Raw genomic sequence first — 12,796 nt, 5'->3', positions numbered from 1 at the left:
CTGCACCAGTGCTTTTCACGTCCTATTAGTTATCTGGTGTTCAATTTTTGGTCCCCAGTTAAAAAGCATCATTCTTGCGCATTAACCCTGATTGGTCTTGGTTGTCGCGTTCCTGACGGTCTCATCTCCGCAAATACGAACAAGGAACCGCAAGCGTGTCGGCGAACACCGTCGCGACTCGATGATGGAATATCCGCCACAGTATCAACAACCTCACGGACAACACCCGCAGGGCCCTTCGCATATGTCTGCCGCATACCAACCCGCACCCCAGAGCGCCGGCTCTGCCGTCGGCTCAATGACGTCGCCTACCAACGCCCAGGCGCACATGCCACAAGCTCACTCCGCGCATCAAGCCTCACCCATTGTTCCGTCGCAATCGCATTACCAGCAGACGAACTTCCCGCAGCCATATGGGGTGACGGCCGCCATGCCTCAAACATATGGCATCTCGCCCACGCAGGCGGCAGCGATGGCCACTGCCGCGGCTTCTGGCCAATTCTACCCTCTACACCAAGACTCCATGAACCAAATGTCGCAAGGAGCCCGCGGATCTCCGCGCATGGGTGGAGTGTCTGTAAAGGGGGACCGAAATCCTCGCTCCCCGCCGCAGATGACGGGCCAAATGCCCCCAATGGCATCACAAGTGCCCCTGTCGCAAAGCGCTCAATTGCAGTCACGTCGCATGAGCCACGTCGGAAGCCCACCGCAGCCGGTCCTCAGTCATGTGGGTCGACCGTCGGTAGCACCCTCAATGCCACCGCCGCCTCATGCTCCTGTGCAGCCAAGCCAACCGTCGCCGGAGTTAGTCAGTGGCGGGGCTGAAGAATCGCCCCTTTACGTGAATGCGAAACAGTTCCATCGCATCTTGAAGCGGCGTGTTGCGAGACAAAGACTCGAGGAGCAGCTGCGGCTCACATCCAAAGGCCGTAAGCCCTACCTCCATGAGTCTCGGCATAACCATGCCATGCGGCGGCCTCGTGGCCCAGGTGGTCGGTTCTTGACGGCCGATGAAGTGGCTGCTATGGAAAAGAAATCTGGCGATTCCGTTCCATCGGGGCAAGAGAATATCCAGACCACTGCCGTTAAACCTGCCTCGTCCGCAGGCCATAAGCGGAAATCCAGTGAAGTGAACGACGATGTGGATGCTTCCAAGAAAACGAGGACCGTTGCGCCAGCCCGGACAAGTGCTGGTGTCGAGGAGAGTGAAGCTGACTCTGCTGATGCGTCGGATGACGACGGATGATCTCAACCATATTCATCGGCTCACCTTCCCTGGACCTTTATATCCTGGTCTCAGTTCGATATTATCTTTCTTCGTATCTACTTCTTTTCTTCTCCCCCTCTTGTGTTTTTATCTTCACGGCTTTTACGGATGGATGTTTGGAATTCTCCCCTTTTTTACTTTCCTAGCGAGCGATATATGACTCTTGGTCTCTATCACTGCCTTGTTGATTACCTTGATTTTGTTTGTTTTACGCCTGTTTATATCCTTACGCTGAGATGACGGTTTTCTTTTCTTTCATATTGGCATCCCTCTGCCAAATTCCCTGATGATGCTCTCCTCCCATTAGGATTGCATTATATTGAGACGATTTTATGCTTCTTCCCCTACACTTTTTCTTCTTTGGCATATACTGGCCCCACCTGTGGATGCCAGTATGATGCAATATTCTTCTCTTCTTCCATTCTTCCTTTCTGCTACGTGTTTTCCGAATTTATGGTTGGGTTCTTCAGGGACGAAAATATTGCCGGGAAATTGCAATGGAGGAATGGCTATGAGCGATACGGTACTGGTGGATATCTTGTAACTTGATGTGCAACGGACATATGTGAAGCTTTCAACTTTTTGCGTATCATGTTCTTTGGCTTGCTGTACAGAGAGAGATATCTATACTCTTATGGGTCCGTGATTCATAAAAAAGCATACAACTCATGTGTACTATGTAAAGTCCCGTGACCTCCGGATGTGCCGCGCTATTCCAGATTAGGCCTAGCAACGGCTCTCCAGCTCCGCCGGCTCCAGCCTCATTCTTCCTGGTCTCCTTCGTGTTTCTGCCTCTCTTCTCTCTCTGCTTCTTCTGGTCTTTCGTCCATCGCCTTCGACCAGTCCTTCCTTTCTATCTCGGGTTGAGCTGTGTCTTTCTCATCTCTAGGTCCCTTGGACTCGCTTTTACTTGTTTATTCTCAGGCTTCTTGTAGGTCGCCTACCTTGCATCATTTTCTCTTTTTCTTATCAAGTTCAGTCACGATTGCCCTCGTCTCTCATCTTCCTTTCCCCTGCTTTTCTCTTCATTGTTATTCTCATCTTGAAAGATAGAAGAAAAAAAGAGATCATATCTCTATCCAAATCATTTCCTTTTTTCAATTGATCATCGCGCCGTCTTGACTCTCGAGACATTATTGCGTGGCATTTACAACATTTTCTGCTCCTTTGCTACTCTTTTCTATTTCTCTTTCATTTTCCTATTATAGATGCTGCTTTCGTGCAGCGTGCTATTTTATTGTCTTTATCGATTCTTTTGTTATTCTGTCGATATCATTATGTCTTCTCTTTCTTCTAGGCCGCCCTGCGGACTCTTGCTCAGCACCATCCCCGTTCCCGTCATCCTTCCGTCAACGCCCTCGCTCCCAGCCACTCCACCAATTTGAATTGAAGACCAGCTCTAACGTTGACGATGTCGATTCTTAGCTTTCTTACAGTTTTCGCGACTTGCGGCGGCTTCTCCCATTTGTTTCTGCTTCGCGTTAGGAATTATACCCCCTTTTCTCCCATTCTTGAAACCGCCGCTGGTTGAATATCCACCGTATCACTACATCGAGTGAAACGCTGAGGTTTTATTCGTGCTCGAAAATGGATTCTTACGATGGTTATGGATCTCCCGGAAGGCCCCGCGATGGTGACGCCTACATGTCTAGGGCACCTGTCGACTCGTACAGACGCAGATCTCCTGGTACAACAGCGCAGTTTTATCATTATTCTCTACGAGGATGGCTTTCTGACTTTCATGCAGGTTCGCAGGACCGTCGTGGACGCGGACGAGGTCGTTCTCGGTCGCCTATTATGATTGATCGCTACGAACCCGCCGACCGCCGGCCCTCTCGAGATGGCTACTACGCTTCATCACGTGAACAAGCCACCCGTGAGCGCGAAGACCGCCGTCGTGCCCCTTCTCCAAATGTCGCCAATATCGATCGCTATGTTCCAGGCCAAGATTCGGGCAAACGGCCACTTCCCGCGAATCCCCTTCCGAACCCGCTCAATCTCGATTTCCAGGTCGGTTTCAACTGGTTCGCAGAATGGTGGCGAGCCGAACAATCCGTCAAAGAGGAGAGGGAGCGAGCTAGACATGGTGGCCGTCGTCCGTCGGATCGCGTCAAAGGTGAGCGTGAAGCGCGCGAAGATCGAGAGAGGGAGAGAGCGCAGATCCAGGCGGCGTACGATTCATACAAGCTGGAGCTACAGGTTAAGATGGCACGAGCTTTCGTTCAGCAACATCGATCTGAGGAGTGGTTCAAAGAGCGCTATGTGCCCGAAGTCCGGGATCCCCTTCGTCGACACGTCATGGATTTTCGGTACAGCGCCTTGCAGCAATGGGAGCGCGACATCGAGGGTGGATTATTCGATGAGTTCACTTTGGAGGGTATCTACAAAAACGAGAGCGATGGTGCAGGAGGTGTGATTGAGAAAGAAGAGGGTGAGACGACGGCTGTTGGCGAAACTCTCGGTGTGTTGGATTTGCTTCCGGCCAGGGGTGGAGATCTACGTGACGAGGCTCTGTCGCAACCCGCCTTACTCATCAAGACGCTCGCACCTAATGTTAGCAGAGCAAAGATTGAGGAGTTCTGCAAGGAACATCTGGGTGAGCAGGATGGTGGGTTCAAGTGGCTGAGTCTCAGCGACCCCAACCCATCCAAGAAGTATCATCGCATGGGATGGATTATGCTCCACCCTGCTTCCGAAGTTACTATGGTGGAACGCGACGATGGACGAGGTGAAGAGGGCGAGGAAATGGAGCAGGACGCAGGAAATGGTACGGTTACGGTTAATGCGGCCGAGAAAGCACTCGAAGCCATCAACGACAAAACCATTCACGACCCGGAACACGGAGACTTTGTCTGCCACGTAGGCGTGCATGTGCCGCCTGCCCAGCCCCGTAAAAAGGCCCTGTGGGACCTGTTCTCGTCTCCTGATCGCGTTGAGCGGGACCTGGAACTGGCCCGTCGATTGACGGCGAAACTTGATTTGGAAATGGGTGGCAATGCCGACGGTTATGCCAAGATTGAGGAGCGAGTCGAAGAACTACGCGGAAAAGGATGGCTGCAGCCGCCAGTCACCGGCCCGGTTAGCGTCAAGAAGCGCAAGTCGGATATGGACGATGAGGATATGGATGAGGGTGAGGCTGAGGAAGGGGAGGAACAAGAAGGATGGGATGACGAGGTCGATGACGAGGAGTTGTTGGCCAAGAAGAAGAAATTGGACATGTTGGTCGAATATCTCCGCCGGGTTTACAATTTCTGCTTCTTCTGCGTGTTTGAGAGCGATTCGGTGCACGAGATGGTTCGCAAATGTCCCGGAGGCCACCTTCGTCGTCCTCGGACCGGTCTCACTAGCCAGTCCAAAGAGGTTGCTCGGGCCAGCGCCTTGGGCGAACCGTTCCCCATTAAAAAGAAGGAACCTAGCGAGGAGGGAGAGGAACGACCCCCTTCAGACGAAAAGCGCCAGCAGAAGCTCAGCAAGTCGGAGCAGCAGCTCCAGCGTGCCTACAACTGGGTTAGGACCTTCGAAGAGAAGCTCTTGCAAATCCTCGAACCAGAGAATGTCGACCTTCAAAAATTGGGAGGCAAGCCTGTGGCGGAGGCGCTTGAGGAGGAACTGTCGAAATATATGAAGCAAGAGGATGAATCGAAGTACCGTTGCAAGGTGCCAGAATGTACGAAGCTGTTCAAGGCGGACCATTTCTGGCGTAAGCATGTTGAAAAGCGCCATACCGAATGGTATGAGACCATTCAGAGTGATGTACCTTTCCCACCTACATATTCGAAGTTCTATTACTAACTGAAACAGCTTTCGTTGGTGAACTCATACGTCCTCGATCCAGCTCGTATTGCGCCATCACGGTCCGATGCTACTAGCAACGGACATTTCCCTCTCAACTCAAACCAGAACCAGGCCGGCACGCCTCGTGGATTCAGTCTGGCGAGCATGCCATACATGGGCAACGGACCGATTCCGGCCGGCTTCCAAGGGATGCCTCCAGGAGGTATGCCGGGATTCATGATGAACCAAGCAGGTCCCTGGGCAAGCAATGGGATGATTGCCGGAGATCACCCTGGACTGCATCAGCCCGGCGTGATGCGTCGCGGCAACCGGTACAACAACAACCGGTCTGCTGGGCCGTACGAACGACGCGGGCGTTACAATGCAGCGGGTAGTGGGCGCTTGAGTCCTGTCCAAGGCATGTACAGACCTGGCGGCCGCATGCCAGCCAACGCAGGCGCGGCGTTTATTCCCCCGGGCCATCCGGCGGCTGCAATGGTTGGTCCAAGCGGGTTTCCCGATGCCGGGCCGCAGGGCATGGGGCCACGCGAGGCCGTACAAGGGCGAAGCCTGAAGAGCTATGAGGATTTGGATGCTGTCGGTGGTGCTGGGGGTGGTGAGCTGAACTACTAATCTTTCGTTTCACCGGCGTCGGCTGGCTTATTCATTCATTTCCATTTCCATTTCTTTTCGTGACATTAATATTCTTTTAAAATCTTGGCCATATGGTACAACGTGGCTATTGCATTTGCATACAGCAATTTTTCTTTGTCTGCGAGGTGTATTATAGTCCAGTGATAGTAGTCAATCTAGCTTCAGCTTCTTCTGGTATGAAATATCATCGTGTCTATCGTAAAAGTGTCAGTGTCCAGAACACCCTGATGAATAACACGGTCTGGACTGGCCATCGTCGAGCCAATCCCTCACACCGGGACTTCTGCCCGAATCCTTCCTAACCCAATAACCCTCCTGCACATAGTGCGATCCCGCAGATCCTGAGGGGCATAAGCATGTAAGCAGCAGAACCAGGTTGGTCGGTCGCCATCTGCCATGTAAGATGCAAGATGCAAGATCTAGGATCCCGTGGATCATCCATAAGGATCCTGCTGACTGGCTGCAGATATAAGTGTTTGTATAAAGTGTACATATGTAGGGTGTGTAGCGACCATGAGGTCATTAAACCCAAACCCGGACATCAGTGTACAAACAAGCAAACTAGTTATAGCAAAAGTACGGAGTATTATATATACAAAGTACAGTTCAGGGAGGTACCAGGTCAAGCCATCTGAATAACAACCGCCTCGGACGCATCGCGCCACTGCGTACCCATCCCCCGGATCCGGCGCTCACTAGCAAGATACAACAACAAATATACATGAGGCGCGACTTCGCCCCATGTATACACCTTCAACACAAAATTTCCAGCAGACGGGTTAGTGGTGGTTGTAGCGTTATCCGGTGGATGAGGAGTAGGACGGTGATCATGCCCCCGATCTGGAAACAGATCTCGATCTGCTCCTCCTGACTCGAACTCGGCCTCTACCTCTGGCTCTGATTCTCGCTCGAGAATACACCACACACCCCATCCCGCGCGCCCTTCTTTGGCAATGAGATCGGATAAAAAAGCCCAAAAGCGAGTGAACAGTTCCCTGTCCCAGGTATTTGAATCCGCACGCGCACCCGCTCTTGTAGGATTATTTGCATCCGCAATACTACTATTAGTAGCAGTAGTGCTAGTAGTAGTAGCACCGGACCATCGGGCGTTCCAGCCCCGATCCGAAGGCCGGGGATAACGGGAGTTCAGCGCCGGGTCGCGCAAACGCAGGCGAAGCCACCAATAACCCCGTTCGAGGAGGTGGAGCGGGCGGGCCTGGTGCGCCGGGACAAACGTCCGGGCGAGATTGAGGCGGTTGGCGAGGAGGGAGAGGGTGGGTGTGATGTGAGTGGTGAAGGGGGTTGAGGCAATGGGGGGTGGTGGTGGGTGGATGCTGAGGGGGGGTTTTATTTCATGTTGTTCTTCTTCTTCTTCTTGCGTGTCTGGTTGGGAGTCTGCATGGCGTCTTTTGTTGGGTTGTTCTGGTGATAATGGTGGTGATGGCCGTTTACCCAGTGGCGATTCGGGGATGACAGAGACCGGACTATCGAAGGAGTCGGGAGCTAATCGTGCAGGTGCGAGGGGAGGATCATGCGGGAGACTATTCTCGTCGTGGACAGTCTCCTTCTTGTCATGGTAGAAGGTCTGGAGAATGGCGTCGGCTTGAGCTCGATAGCGGCAGTCGTCGTGAAGGGAACTGGGGGCGGCAATGTGGACGAGGGTTTGATTCAACATCCTGACATCTGTACAGGCAGAGTACAGGGTATAATATAGTGAATTATATATAGCCGTATAGCATAGCTGTGCAGAGTATAACTGAACCTGTATATACTCTGTCGGTAGTGTAGTTGTATAGAGCTCTGTAGAGTCAAGTTCCGCATCGGGAAAAGCAGTTTTTTTTTTTTTTTTTAAAAAAAAAAGATCAACTTCGATAGTGCGAGTTCTTTTGACTGATTTGCTTTATTGATTGTTCTCTTTTTGCTTTCAAGTCACACACGCTCCTTACACACACTACCTCTGTACAAGGCTTCGTGCCACTATCTCTCGGTCTCTCTTTCTCCTATTATTTCACCCACAATTCAATTCATTCTTCATCTCGTCCAAAACATATTCTATTCTATCTGTATACTCTGGTATACCGAGTAATTCCTTTACTTGTCTCTCCTGACACCTGCAGGGCTGAAACTCGAGTGTTAGATTCCAGTGACAGCCATCTTCGCTCCTCTCCTCTCTCCTCTCCCACGATCGCTACATTCCTCGACTTTCCCTTACCAATTCCGTCTGATCTCCGTGTTTCCTTTCTCGTGCGTTTCGGCAGTTATCCTCGTGTCTCCTCATTCCGTTCTTCATCCTTGCTTCGTCGATTCGATCGCGCCGGTCGCATTTCTCGGTCGGTCGGTCCAGTCCGTGGAGCTGCGCTCGTTCCAACTCAACGTCTCCCACGATATAACACATCGCATATATATACCCACCCCCGTGCTATAATCCAGCATGTCCAACAATTATCCACTGGACCACGGCCCCCCTAGTCGTCACAATATGCAACCCCCTCCGACTTTGCGTGGTAAGTCGCCATTTTGGGCGTCTCGTGTTGGAATCCCGGCTAACGGCTGCAGCTCAACCATCGCAGGCCAGTATGAAGACCTCGTTGGGTTCTGACTTTATGAAGTTTTTCGGCGGCGGCGGTGGTGGTGGGGGCGGTGGAAATGCTGCCCAGGCGAAGAAGGTCACTCGAGGTTGGTCTGTCTGCATTTGGTCAATGAGACGAAGCTAACGAGTCAAGATGGCCAACCCGCCAAACGACGAGGTCCCAAGCCTGATAGCAAACCTGCCTTGACCCGGCGACAGGAATTAAATCGTCAAGCTCAGAGGTACTTTCGACGTCGAGACTCACTTTGTTTGGTCCATACTGACTTCCCCCAGAACCCATCGTGAACGCAAAGAACAGTACCTGCGCACTCTGGAGACCGAACTGTCCCGGTTACGAGAGGCCTATACCCAAGACATTTCCTCCGCCAATGTCACCGTGCAGCAGCAGCGACAGGTGATCCACTCCGTGACCGAGGAAAACGATATCCTGAAAGAAATCCTTTCCGCCCATGGTATCTCCTACGAAGCCGAACTCGAGCGTCGCAAGGCCCAGCGTCCGGCCCCTGGTTATCATCAATCGAGTCCCTTTTCTAGTAGCATGGGTGCTTCGACCGTGCCTAGCGGGCCTGCGTCCAACAACAACGCCTACACCACGCCGCCCACTACCATCGCGTCGGGTCTGAGCCCGCGGAACGGATCTGAGAGAGGAGTCGATATGTCATCTAGGTCGGGATCTTTCTCTCATTCTCATGCTCATGCGCATGGTATGCAATGCGAATCTGCCTTCCTGGACGGATCGAGGGGTGGGTCGGCAGGATTGCATGAGCCGGTGAACGCCCAGTCGGGTATTTTTGAGAATGATCCTCAACTCCAGATCGACTTTATCCTGACGTATGTGTGTTCTTACTGCTTTACCAAAGCTCGAAAACTAACTTTTGTAGTTTGGAAGGACCATGTCGCGAACATACCGACTATCTCTGTCGCCGATCGATAACCGAGGCCGACGACGAAGACATGCCGTTCTCCGGCCATGCGCTGATGGCCAGCTGTCCCCCACCGAGCTACATCGCCAACACGACCGACAAGAACCCATACCCGCACAAGACGTACGACCTCCCGGCCGCCAACCTGTCGACCTTGTTCAACCTCAGCAAGCAACTGGTCACGGAAGGCCAGATTACGCCGATCATGGCCCTGCAGCGCCTGAAGGCTGAAGCCCTGTACAGCACGCTGACGCGGGACGATGTCAAGATCATCATCGATACGCTGAACACCAAGGTGCGATGCTATGGATTTGGAGCCGTGATGGAGGACTTTGAGCTGGCGGATTGTCTGAGCAGCGTGTTGGGAACCAAAGTCGACGCAGGGATTCATGCTCACTCGCAGGATGAGCTGATGTATGCGTGACGGTCTGTTGGTCCGACTTGGTTGAAAAAGGGGTTGGTGAGATGGTGTCATACTGGAGTCATTCTCTTCTCTCCGTTCTTATGTTGTTGTCCATCTTTTGCTTTCTTATGTCAATTACTACTATACTCCATACTATCTTTTATTTCCTACTATACTATGTTATACCATATCACACTTTACTCAAACTACACAACTTCAACCACAGCCTGACTTTTCCTCAAATCCATAACATACCCCGCCAACTCCCCCATCCCAACTCCCTCCCTCACCATCCCAACAATGCCCTCCACAACCCCCTCCTCACCCTCCCTCATCTCCCCAAACACAGTCTCCATCGCCTCGAGTTCCCTCCAATCAACCCCTCCTCCAGCCTCTTCTTCACCATTATCATCATTCTCGTCCTCGGAAATCTGCATCTTGAGAGCGCGGATCTTGCGGCGCAGGTCCGCGATTGTCTCGGCGGATTTCATAGCAGAGCGGTCCGTGTCGGTTGTGGTGTAGGTGCATTGTTCCGGGTGCGAGCGCGAGAGGCATGTGCTGCAGGGGGTTTGGCGGTTGCACTTTTTTTTTTTTTTTCTATTAGCCTAGATTCGCATTACGTTGTCTTGCTCGTAGAGTAGAGCGTAAAGAGGGGGGGTGGAGGATTTTATTGGGTTATGGGTACCTTGACTTTACGATTGCGGCATGGGATGCAAGATGCTGAGGGGCGGGTTTTTGTCGGATTGACATTGGAATTTGCACTGGCGTTGGCGTTTTTGCTGGGTTGGATTGTTGGATTTTGGTGGTTGTTTTGGGTTTGCGATTGGGTTTGAGGTTGCGATTGGGGCTGAGGTTGCGATTGGGGCTGAGGTTGCGGTTGCGATTGCGGTTGTGGTTGAGGGTGAGGCTGTGGGTGGACGACGGTGTATTGGGCTTGGGCTTGGGCTTGAGCTTGAGCTTGGAGCTGGAGTTGGGGTGGTAAGGGGTACATTTTGTATGTGGATGAATGGATAGAGTAGAATATAGTAAGAGGTAGATGGAGAAGAAAGATCGATAACGGTGTGGAGATGGTCGAGATGGGGATGACTAACGGCGCTTAATTGGTACAGTAGTGGATCTAGTGTACACAGCTCACGGATCTAGATCGTAGCACGGAGTGCAAAGTACAAATGAAGGTCCAAGTTCATGCAATTCATAACTACAGTAGACAAGACGAGCTTTCTATTATTTGCTACGCTGCGCTTCGCTCAGCAATTAAGCTTCCTCCTCCTCCTCCTCAGCAACCTCCTGCTCCTCAACCTCCTCTTCCTCCTCGAACGTGTTAGCCGGCACACTGTACAACCGCAAGACCGGCTTGTTCGGATCCTTGACCAGCAGGTACTTCTTGGGGGTCTCCGCGTCCTCACCGGCGTCAAGCGCACGGATGCGGTCGACGATGGTCCGCACAATACCCCATCCGTTACCCAGGTTCAGGTTCATCTGGGTAGCGAACTCGCGGGGCTTGTAGCCCACGACGCCGAGGATGACATGGCCGGCGTTGGAGCGGGGGTTGGCGCGCGACACGAAACCGAGCTTCATGGCGTCGGCCTTGGCGAGGATAGCCTGGGTGGTCCAGCGGGCGAGCTTGCAGGAGTTGTTCTTCATTTCGGTGGCGATGACGGCACCGCGCTGCGACCAGAGCTTGTTGCGCCAATCCAGGCCACCGCCGGAGCCCTGGGCCTTGTTGTCGAATTCGTTGAGGGCCTTGACGATGACGTGCTGATCGTCTCCTGTGACGGGGTTGCGCATAGCGGCATCGACCTCGGTGCGGACGATCATGTTGAGGGGCTCCTCGTCGCGCTCGAGGGAGAGGTCGAAGCGGCGGTACTTGTAGCCCTTGGAGGCGAGGGGTTCGGTCTCCTCGGAGGCGTTGTAGAAGTGGTTGGGGTTGGAGAACTCGATGCGGTGCTCTTGCGACTCGGACATGGTTTGCAGGGCGAAGTTGTGGTTGATGAAGGTGGCTTCCAGGGCGAGGGCGCTGGGGGTGTTGATCGAGTCGGCCGACTTGCCGCCTGCGTTGTCGGTGACTTCCATGGGTGCGTCAGCGGCGTTTTCGTTGACGGTGACGAGGTCAATGGAGGCGCCGTCGCGCTTGTCGAAGTAGATCTTGTTGCCCTGGTGCACGATCACAATGTCCCACGAGTAGACACTGCGGGGAGCGCACATGAGCATGGACAGGATATCCGACGAGGCGAACACGGTAGCCTCGTTCTTCTCCGCCAGCTCCTGGATGACGGGGTCCTGCGAGGTGGTGACGTTGTAGGCAGCGCGGTCCATAGACACCAACCGACGCTCCATGTTCTTAACAGGCGCCTTGTCGTACGATCGGTCGTAGTAGTAGAGGAAACCGTACGAGTCAAGGTCCTCGCCATCGGGAGTCTCGAGGTTCAGCTTCGATAGACGGTTGAAGTCCACCTCTTCCAGCAGCGACCACTCAGGGCGTACGTTAACCGAAGGTTCGCGCGTCCGCTGCGGCTTGTCATAATCCTTCCATCCGAATCGACGGCCACGGTTGCCGCGCCCGCCGCGGTTGTCGTAGTACCGATCACCACCCTGGCCACGGCCTCCTCCAACAGCACGCTGGAAACCACCCCGGCCACCACGCTGGCCCATACCACCACGCTGGCCACGGCCGCGGAAGACCGTACCGCCACGGCCACCACCGAAAGTGCGCTTGGCGGTTGCGCGGGTGTTGTCGACAACGGAGAACGAGGACTCGTCTTCGGCGGCCTGGATGTTGAACAGGCTCGATGCGCCACCGGCGCCGTACACCTGCTGGTCTGGTCAAGTTAGTACTCTCTTCTCAGAATATTTCCCCAGGGGTAAAAAGCGTACCTCTGAAGTTCCGGTTGTATTGCTGGCGGCCACCACGCTCGCGGTCCTTCGACTCAGCGGTCCAGTCGGCCATGCGGCCCAGCTTATCGCCCTTAGAGAAAGGCGCGTACGGGACGCCCTCCAGCATGTTGTCGGTGCTGGTGGCGGGGCCCCAGGTGTCCTCCGCGGGGAGGGCAGCCACGAGGTCTGCAATCGATGAAGGGGCCATTTTGTCTGTAGTATCCGTGTTTTGATACTTTGGCGGGGATCCAACAAAGATTGAGATTTTCCCGGATTGGATTTGTTGTGCGGCGTGGCTGATGCAGGGCGGT

The 12,796-nt window shown here is 53.5% G+C and overlaps 6 protein-coding genes across 6 annotated transcripts; 3 read left to right on the top strand and 3 right to left on the bottom strand.

Annotated features, from left to right (window-relative positions):
- Positions 1–181: 181 nt before the first annotated feature.
- hapB (transcription activator HAP2) lies at positions 182–1,246 on the top strand (the record flags this gene model as incomplete). The annotated part of the gene is made up of 1 exon (XM_043278036.1): positions 182–1,246. One exon carries the CDS (start codon positions 182–184, stop codon positions 1,244–1,246), a length of 1,065 nt encoding a protein of 354 aa, XP_043135855.1.
- A 1,608-nt stretch (positions 1,247–2,854) lies between these two features.
- Positions 2,855–5,674, top strand: ACHE_31319A (putative arsenite resistance protein Ars2; the record flags this gene model as incomplete). The annotated part of the gene is made up of 3 exons (XM_043278035.1): positions 2,855–2,954; positions 3,015–5,020; positions 5,069–5,674. 3 exons carry the CDS (start codon positions 2,855–2,857, stop codon positions 5,672–5,674), a joined length of 2,712 nt encoding a protein of 903 aa, XP_043135854.1.
- Positions 5,675–6,317: 643 nt separating this feature from the next.
- Positions 6,318–7,370, bottom strand: ACHE_31318S (uncharacterized protein; the record flags this gene model as incomplete). The annotated part of the gene is made up of 1 exon (XM_043278034.1): positions 6,318–7,370. One exon carries the CDS (start codon positions 7,368–7,370, stop codon positions 6,318–6,320), a length of 1,053 nt encoding a protein of 350 aa, XP_043135853.1.
- Positions 7,371–8,126: 756 nt separating this feature from the next.
- flbB lies at positions 8,127–9,632 on the top strand (the record flags this gene model as incomplete). The annotated part of the gene is made up of 5 exons (XM_043278033.1): positions 8,127–8,199; positions 8,252–8,371; positions 8,419–8,506; positions 8,559–9,116; positions 9,167–9,632. 5 exons carry the CDS (start codon positions 8,127–8,129, stop codon positions 9,630–9,632), a joined length of 1,305 nt encoding a protein of 434 aa, XP_043135852.1.
- A 185-nt stretch (positions 9,633–9,817) lies between these two features.
- ACHE_31316S (Zn(II)2Cys6 transcription factor domain-containing protein) lies at positions 9,818–10,602 on the bottom strand (the record flags this gene model as incomplete). The annotated part of the gene is made up of 2 exons (XM_043278032.1): positions 9,818–10,192; positions 10,297–10,602. The coding sequence occupies 2 exons, from the start codon at positions 10,600–10,602 to the stop codon at positions 9,818–9,820; spliced, it is 681 nt and encodes a 226-aa protein (XP_043135851.1).
- A 263-nt stretch (positions 10,603–10,865) lies between these two features.
- On the bottom strand, positions 10,866–12,693 carry ACHE_31315S (eukaryotic translation initiation factor 3 subunit D; the record flags this gene model as incomplete). Its single annotated transcript, XM_043278030.1, has 2 exons — positions 10,866–12,430; positions 12,486–12,693. The coding sequence occupies 2 exons, from the start codon at positions 12,691–12,693 to the stop codon at positions 10,866–10,868; spliced, it is 1,773 nt and encodes a 590-aa protein (XP_043135850.1).
- Between the last annotated feature and the right edge of the window lie 103 nt (positions 12,694–12,796).

The sequence above is a fragment of the Aspergillus chevalieri genome, chromosome 3 (genome assembly GCF_016861735.1).
Source record: "Aspergillus chevalieri M1 DNA, chromosome 3, nearly complete sequence".
In the NCBI taxonomy this organism is placed as follows: domain Eukaryota; kingdom Fungi; phylum Ascomycota; class Eurotiomycetes; order Eurotiales; family Aspergillaceae; genus Aspergillus; species Aspergillus chevalieri.
This window is presented reverse-complemented; position numbering and strand designations above follow the sequence as displayed.